Raw genomic sequence first — 9,333 nt, 5'->3', positions numbered from 1 at the left:
ATTACAAAATCTAGTAATTAAAACAGTATAATACTGGCATGAAAACAGACATAGATTAATGGGACAGAATAAAGAGTCCCAAAATAGATCCAGGCATATAGGGTCAGTTAATCTACAATAAAGGAGCCAAGGATGCACAATATCTCAATAAATGGTGTTGGGAAACTGGACTATTTTATACCATATACAGAAATACATTCAAAATGGATTAAGACTTGAATATAAGACCTAAAACCATAACCTTCTAGAAGAAACCCTAGGCAGTGGTCTTAAAATATGTTTTTGGACCAGTTTCCTCAGGCAAGGGCAATAAAAACTAAAATAACAAGTGGGATCATATCAAACTAAAAAGTTTTGCACAGCAAAGGAAACCCATCAACAAAACTAAAAGGCAACCTCCTGAGTGGGAGCCAGTATTTGCAAATCATACACGATAAGGGGTTAATATCCAAAATATATAACAAACTCACATAACTTAGTATCAAGAAAACAACCAACCTGATTTTAAAAAAATGGGCAGGGGACTTGAGTAGGTATTTTTCCAAAGAAGACAGACAGATGGCCAACAGGCACATGAAAAGATGCTTAGCCTCATCCATCATCAGGGAAATGCAAACTGAAACCACAATATCACTTCATACCTATCAGATTGACTATTATCAAAAAGGAAAAATAACAAGTGTTGGTGAGGATGTGGAGACTATACTTTAGAATCAAATTTGAAAGCTAGATGGTTTTACCAGTCATGGATATTAACAAAAAAAAAAAAACCAAAAAACTCAAGAATTACTAGAAATGGTGTCATTTTCATCGACCAAACTAAACCATTCTCTGAACCCACACCCCAACATTGTGCACTCATTTCATAAAATAAAGAAACCTGCCATATAACAGAACACTTTTCACACATCATTTTGTCACTCAAACATTTTGAGAACAGAGACGAGGGTTTTGTAATTTTTAATACCTTTATTATATCCAGTGCAGTACTCTGCACACAACAGGAACCCAGATATTGCTGACCACATGATTCAGCACAGACAGATTAGTTTCAATATCATTTCTCAATGTTATAGATTGATGGCTAAAGAGAAAACACATTAATACCGAATTAGTTTGTTCAAACATCGATGGCCCAATTGAAGCTAGCCCTGTGCTAATAAGCACAAGAGCCTAGAAGTTGGAGGAGACCTGCTGTGCGCCCCCTGTCAGCTCACCTCCGAGGAAAAGACCATGGATCCTTGGGGGCCTTCCAAAGACACAGGTTGTCTGCAGATCCGTAGCGAGCAAGGAATGGCTCAGACTAAGTCTTGCACATAACTGTACAACTGTATGTTTCAGATGTGTGCTGATGCCATGGTGAGTAGTATGCACATTTATTTAAAAACATTAGTGAATGCATAGTAGCTGTCGGTCACTGTTTATTTTCTCAAGCAGGAGACACTGATCAGGAGAGGATTTAAACAAAATATTTATACATTAAAAAAAGTACACATGAAAACACTGTAAACCCCTGATGTGAAAGTTAGAGTTTTAAGAAAACTCAAAGTTTTAAGAGCCAAGAAAGCATTTTGGAAAAGAAACTGTTATAGGAATCTTCAAAGAATTACTAGCACCTCTAACCTGTACCTCAGGTACAAATATATTTTCCAGGTTTGCAAAGGACATAAAATATTTGCTTCTTTTATACAAAGAGGATCATTATAAACCATCACATTTACAGAATAGAAATATTGACCAGGTACCAGATTGGTTTTTCATTAAGCTACGGCTTGCCAAAGTTTTCTCTCCAAGGACCTTTACCTCCAGAGCAGAGGAGATGCCCCCCTACTACTGAAGTGTTGTTGGGTAGAGCCCCACAGGGCTGCGACATGCTCAACAATTCTTTGAAGTCTCCTGTTTTAAAAGTTCATGTGAATTTTTCTGTTCCATAACATTTACTTATTTGAAATGTAATCTTCTAAATTTCTGAACTGTTTCCTCAAAGTTTTCTAGAAAACCAATGTTCAAGGAATATAGGTTATATTTAAGGAGCAGGGCTATAGATGGTGACTTCCACATATATATAACAAAACATAATCTGTCAGTGGGTTTATTCTACGTGTAGGCAGGAAATGGGAGCAACATTGAGGTGTCTCCCCCAAGAAAGGAAATAAGATAATCCTTTGACTATCAAACAATAAGAAATGGATCAGAGCAGAAGTAAGCAATCGTACACCGGCAGATGGAACCCAGGCAGGTTCAACTGAGACAAAGGCTGAAGGTACTGACAGATTTACTGGATGTGCCCATCAGAAGCTGATGTGGAGAGGCAACTACTGGCAGAGAATCTCTACAATCATCCGGGGGAAGAGCGTACCCTGGTCCACAAACATGAAAATCAGCAGGTGAGTCCCCATAGGGAGATGGATGCATGAGGCAACTTGCTTCCCTTGCTCAGAATCCACGCTCACCAAGTAACCGGCTGATCATAAATGGACTTCCCCAGAAGATTTGCCTAAAGGGAGAGAATGATTGATAGTTACATTTCTCATTGTAAATTAAAGTACTAACATTTTTAACAACTATCAGTTACTGTGAGCTTGGTTAATGTGAGTTTCCTCTAAGACCGTTGTGCTCTGCATGTGCTGACATACTAGGTCTGTAAAGATCTAATCAGACAACTAGATGCATCAGATCTGCCAGGATGATGCCACCTTAAGTGGTCACTGACCTTCCCCAGGGACAGTCCGCTCTATACCATCAAACTCCTGTACCCGCTCTGTCCAATATGGTAGCTACCAGCCACATGTGGATATTATTGAGCACTTGAAATGTGGCTAGTCTGAACGGAGATGTGCTGTAAGTGTAAAATACGCACCAGATTTCAAAGACTTGGTATCCGCCCCCCCTCCTCCCCGCCCCCTGGCCAAGAAAGAATGTAAAACATCTCAATAATTGTTCTCTAAGATAATGACTACATATTGAAACAATATTTTGGATATATTGGAATAAAAGTTAATTAATTCCACTGGTTTCTTTTCCCTTTTTTAGATGTGGCTAGTAGAAAATTGAAAATTCACTTACGTGTGGCTCACATTTTATTTCTATTGGACATCATTCTTCTGTGCAAATAATGACAGTATGTTTGACTTTAAAACTTGTACTATATCCTTCCTAATGAATTGGACTTGAGAAGACACAGGAGAGGCCCAGTGGTGCCTTTCTTACATTGATACCAACCAAGGAGAATTACGTGGCCATTTCTTATTACTTTACTTTAAAAAAGCAATTACAGCTAGTACTTTGGTATTGTAAGAGTGCTGATATCTTACGCAATTCCCAACTGTGGGGACAAAAAAGGCTGTGGAGTCCAGAGGCCTGGGCTCAAAGCTGACTTGTACCATGTATTAGTCAGAACTCTGAGCACAAACAGTGGGGCCACTCACTCACTCGTGAGGTGCAGATAATGACAGATGACCCCAAGGGCTTGGCCAGCACCTGCATCTGCCTAAATAAATACCTGATGAGTGAATGCTAGAACCAAGAAGCTAAACCTTGGATTTCCTAGTAATTTAGTATTAAGATTTCCAAAAGATTGAGTTATAAGGTAAATATCAAAGATAAATATGTGAAAAGATAGGTTTTTATTCATCAAAAGTTAACAGCAACAGGCACATATTAAAATGAGTATGGCAAAGCCTTTTACAAAGGGCTTTACACTCAAGCTTTCTCCCAAGAAAATGGCTGTTGCAACGAACTGTAAACATAATCAATAAACAGTCTTTTACAGTAACAAGGGAAATACAATTGAACTAAAAGAAAGCACCGGTTTCTCTTAAAACTAGATTACAGTTGTGCTTACTATACATAAAACAATTTAAAACAAATTACAAAAGTGGAATGTTTGAAGTTTAAAATTAGTCCTTAGATTTTGTCCTAGAAAACATCTGTTCACATCAAAAGGCCCATCAAAGGGTAACGTTTCATCAAAGGGAGGGACAAGAAAACAATGCACTTGTTTCAAATCAAAACAAGAAGTTTGGTCACTTAGCTTTGTGCATAGTTTAAGGCAACTGGAGCGGTCTGTTACAGCTCGCCTACCTTCCCCTCCCCCAGTGTGGCTGCGCACCGTGTCACATTCTAAGATAATAAATAAAAGCTTACGTTTCAAATCCTTTCCCACATGGATAAATATAACACATGCACAGTCACACATGCACAAACATGCACGCAAACATACGTCCACACATCCACACACAACATACCTCTCACGCACTGCAGCGAAAGGGACTTTAGTACCCTTGCTCTGAAGGACACACTTCCCCATCCCACTTTATTTCAGATTGGCAAATACCCTGAGCTGTTTATGGTGTTTTAAACATTCCACCTGTTTCTTGCATGTGCAGGTCAAGAGTACAGTAGTGAAAACAACATGCAATGTCTTCACTGCAGAATCATAATACAGCTAGGACACTGGTGTTCTTCCCCTCCCGCCCCAAATCAGAAACTAACAGTTAAAAAAAATTGCATTGCCAAACAGCACTGGAGGGAAAGCTTGGCGGTACTCTATGATAAATGCTCAGTTTCCAGTGCGCAAAATAAAACTATAGCAAAAGGGAGGCTTTGGTGGCATCCAAAGAAGAAAAAGGCAAACCAGGGGGAAAGAGCTGCAGTTTAAGTTTGATCTTTAAAATTGTTAGTGGTTCCTTCACAATCATGCTCCAAGGCAATTTAGAACCAATATTTCAGAGTTGATTTGTAAACATCGAGTCTTGCAGGAGGCAGCAGAGGCTGGGCACTTCACATTTCCTTTTTCTCAGAGAGAACTTAGTGGAAGGTACAGATACACAACGTTGCGTCAGACTGGTTAAATTCCAAGAGATTTCTGCTGAAAGCTACAGTTCAAGTTTCACGGTTCGAGGAGCAAATGCTTTGAAAAACTGGTGGCACGTTGCAAAACTTCCTTCGTTACTCCTTTCGGATCCGCTCCTGCTGGGCTTTGCATATTCAAGGTTTCACACGAAAGCCAAGTGCATATTGCTGTATGTTCAGGTCTTATAATTAAAAAGTGGGGTCGCATGATCCAGTAGAGGACACCTTGGGAATAAATAACGCTGGCCTCATTCCCTCGGAAACCTTGGCAGTCAAGAAAGTCCTCTCACCTCAAGACCCCATTTCACATTTCTAAAAACCTGCAGGAGGCAGTCTGTTCCGACGATTCTGGGGGCTATGATAACCGATTTTCCTGAGGTAATAGCTGTGAGTTCAACTCCTCGAACGCAGCATCAGTGTCCTCACTGGTGGACTGTTCTCTCTGCAACCCCTTCCAACTGGCTTTATTCAGCCCCATATGTCCGAGCATTGTCTGGGATAGCCTGGTATTGGAAAACCTGGCCCATTCTGTGAATAAAGGCTCCACGAGGTAAGTCATGAAACCTGGAGAAAATAAGAGAAAAAAAGGTCTTAACATATATTCTGAAACTTTGTCTTCAGAACATCTATCCAGTGTTTATTCTCTTAAGTCCTATTCTAATATCACCTGAGTTTTCAGTGTGTGTGTGTGTGTGTGTGTGTGTGTGTGTGTAAATGTACATAACTTCTCTGAAGAATCTATTTAGTAGCTCAATGGAACTTTAAGTCAAGATGAATTGACAAACACATCAACTCTTTTCTGACGGTTCCTTTCAGCTACACCACCACATCCTATCTGAGCAAACACTCAGCGGTCCTCTCAACTCTGCAGAAAGCAGGGCAGACAGTTGCAGTGAGACAGCTAGAGGCTAAGAGGGGTCTCTTGCAAGCCTGTGGGTGATGAGGCCTGAGCTGAAGTGGGGCTGGTGACGTGCTGCTGGGTTTCGCCCCCTCAGGGATGGCATCTTCACACCTGGTCATGGTTACGCTTGGCCACTTTATTTAAGTCAGAATTTACGGAACCAAAACTCATGACAAAAATTACGAGCCTAAAAAGAACAGAGCGTATTAGCTTCAGCAATTATTAAAATGAACACCAAAAGCGTACCAGGGTCCTACTTTTTAAACAACTCATATAACTGATCTCTCTTAATTTGTAGTCAGAAAGGGAAAATGAGTGATTTCTGGGTTGTCTGTACCTTTAGGTTGTACAGCACTCATGCGGACATTATGCCTGATTTAACACTACAGTGTATCTTATACTCCTAGAAAATACCTCGTCAGTCAAATCACATATATTGGAGAAACATTTAGCATTATTTCCTCAACTTTTGATCTGTTAAGGAGGAGGGGCATGTACATTCGAATTCTATCATTGCTATGTAACAGTTTTAAAATTTTCTTCATCTCTAAAAACTTTTTCATTTCAGCAAAAGACCATGTAGACCACAGGCCACACAGGTTTCATTTAAGCAACAAAAAATTCTGGAGTTAAAGCAATCAGCACCCACTACTTTTAATTAGAAAAGTGTACAAATTGTGGTATCTGAAATAGTAATTAATATTGGAAATAAGGCCTTTCACTCCCTCCACGCATATTAACGGAGAACCTGCTATCTATGCCAGGCACTGTTCTAGGGTGGCCAGGAATATAGCAGTGAATGGACAGACAAGATGTGCCCTCAAGGAGTTACATTCTGGTGAAGAGAAAGACATAACAAATAGAGGAAAATGTCACCTCTGCGGTCAAAGAACACGGCAGCTTTTTGGTAGCCATCCTCACACCACAGTGTCAGGCTGAACCAGTCACCCAGAGCCCTGTCGCTTCCAGGTGCCACAGTTAAGTGGTGAATCGCTAGAGTTTTATACCCAAATGCAGAACCTTATTATCATGCTTTTACATGAGTTTCATCTTATTTGATTCACCCATTATTCCAACTGGTTGAGAGCTTTTGGATCTTGCCTCTAACAACCAACAAATTAGTATTACTTGTGGCTCTAAGTTAACCTCATTCTTTTAGGTCTTAAGCACCCGACAAAAATGGATGGGCTGGGGTCATGGACAGAGACAGCCACACAGCACCCTCCTGGAGGGCGGGGCTCTATTCATTAGCTGCTTGTGAATCCACTTGTTGTACGAGCCCATGTGCCTCTCTCTTACCCCCACAGATACCACAGGACACCTTGTCAAATGCCTTACTTCCCCAGTATGTGTTCTTTTCTTGTTTAACAAAACCATTATTTCTATCAAAGAAGGAAACTGTATTAATTACACATGACATCTACTTACTGACCCTATGCTGGCTCTGAATAACCACTGTTTAGCACAGTATTTATTCTGTGTAATTTATAACTATAAATTGGGCAAACTATCTGAAAAGGAGGCTACGAGAAGTCCACGTCTCCTAGGGTTGTTGTGAGGAGTTGGCAGATGTCAGCTCTTACCATCATTTCCCTTATCCTTGTCCCTTAGATAGCCTGACCTAGAAGTGCTGACACTGACAAGATCTGTAGACTGAAGTGAAGAATTTAAGGGATCTAGCTTCCTTTCATTTTTAGAAATTGTAGTTTTTAAAAACCTACTGTCAAATTAATCTAGAGAGTCACTGACTCCAGCAAAAGAACTTAAAAGTAGCTACAATGACTTTGCTACTCATTCATCTATCTTCAATTTAATTCCCTTTGCCCATATTTCACCTGTTCTTTTGCATTTGAAGGTTTTTCTACTTGAGACTCAGCGTACCCCAGATCTGCTTCTTAAGTGTCTTCTTATCCCCCCCAAAGAAAGCTTCCCCCTCTGCAAAATTCTCCAGGCTTCTGGCTGGTTGAGCCCCAGCACCACCCTCCCCTGCCCCCGCCATTCCCGCAGGTCTGTGCCACACTCTTCTGGGCCTGGCTCTTTATCTTTCCTACCTGTTCCTCTGCCATCAAGTCGGTTACTACCCACTGCCTTCCACATGACGATGTCTTGCAATTACTATGTAAGTATCAGATTTCTGAATTTCTGACCCCTACAAGCCTCTTTTCAAAGCACTATGCCACAGACATGTGCTGTCTTCTGGATTTCTAGAAACTTTATCTTTCTGAAGTTTGTGCACCCATTTCTTTATGTTCAACCCAATCCTCAAAGGCCCTACTCAACACCAGCTACCAAAATCACATTCATCCCGCAATACCTTGTTGACTTACCCATCCCCACGCTGGCCTCCTACTTTACGTTCAAAACCCCAACACCCACTCCTGTGCTCTTTTACAATAAGCTGCCCCTATTTTAATCAGCAAATTTCCCTGTGCTTTCCGTTACAATTATGTCTCACTTAATTAATAGTTCTCTAGTGCCTCCTGCTTCTAGGTGCAGTGCAAAGCCTCAGGAATACATCGCTGCAGGAAGGACCTGGGAGCTAGGGGAGACATATATCTAGTGCTTTGGAGGCCTGGAAAAGGAACGACCGACTCTGCCTGGAGAGAGCAGAAGGTGGCATCTGGAGGAGGTGGATCTTCAAGAAAAATGAGTCCATCAGGCAGGTGGGGAGGAGTGGCGAGGGGGAAAGAGTAAAGGGGTGCCATGGATTTGGGGAACACTGCAGAGTCCCAGGTTGCTGCGGGTATGTGAGGGGAAGTTGCCGGGGAGAGAACCGAAGAGACTATTCGAGGGAAGCTTACAAGAGGCCTGTACAGGATGCTGAAGAATTAATCCACAGGCGGTGACAGAGAAAAGTAAGCCACAGTGGAAAATGGACTTCACATTATAATTGTGCTCAGTGGTCACTGTTTTCATTTTAGAATGCAATCCCAGAATTATGCAAAAGAAGCTTCCACATGAGCAAATCACGTATTCTGTCAGTTTTAAAACAAAGTTACTGCTACCTGCTTTGCAAATATCATGGTTTTTATGACCTAAGATTAAATGAGAGTAAATTATAGATAGAGCCCCAAAAAGGAAAAATGGGTAAAATTTCTTAAATTAAAAAATAGAAATGAGCACAATTTTAATAATTTATATTTCAGATGTAGATCTCTTCTTGGCAAAATTAAAATTGGCGGCATGTTTCTAACCAGCTAGAAGTATGTATAGTTACCAATCTGGATGTTGGCAATAGATTCAGTCTGACGATCACAAAGTGGACTCACACCCAAATGATACTTCTTTTCTATATCTCCTAAAATGATAAAAACAAGATAGAATGATTCATGTGGAACATAACTATTGCTTAAGTATACAGTTAAAGTCTTCATCTTACCTGTAAATTCCTTAGAAAATGCATGACATACTTAATCCTCAAGAGAGGATGGCTTCTAAATTAGTTCTTTTTAAAATTTTTAAGTTATTCACACATAGAAAAGGTTGCCAAGCTGATATCCTATTTTAAATGGAGGAGATGAAGAATTTTACTAGGTGTTACCCCAAGACTATAATTCTGTCAGCATTTTAATTTAAAA

The 9,333-nt window shown here is 40.4% G+C and overlaps 1 protein-coding gene across 3 annotated transcripts in view; it reads right to left on the bottom strand.

Annotated features, from left to right (window-relative positions):
* Positions 1–3,607: 3,607 nt before the first annotated feature.
* Positions 3,608–9,333, bottom strand: part of PDE7A (phosphodiesterase 7A) — a 123,158-nt gene continuing 117,432 nt past the window's right edge. For all 3 annotated transcript variants that reach the window (XM_049633333.1, XM_049633335.1, XM_049633334.1), the window contains exons 12-13: positions 8,973–9,053; positions 3,608–5,418 (exon numbers count right to left, since the gene is read on the bottom strand). In XM_049633333.1, the coding sequence (XP_049489290.1) occupies positions 5,210–5,418; positions 8,973–9,053 (290 nt within the window). In that variant the 3' untranslated portion in view covers positions 3,608–5,209. The remainder of the gene's footprint in view (positions 5,419–8,972; positions 9,054–9,333) is intronic.

Source organism: Panthera uncia, chromosome F2 (assembly GCF_023721935.1).
Source record: "Panthera uncia isolate 11264 chromosome F2, Puncia_PCG_1.0, whole genome shotgun sequence".
NCBI classification, from domain to species: domain Eukaryota; kingdom Metazoa; phylum Chordata; class Mammalia; order Carnivora; family Felidae; genus Panthera; species Panthera uncia.
The sequence above is the reverse complement of the archived record's forward strand: the minus strand, read 5'-3'. Positions and strand labels throughout refer to the sequence as shown.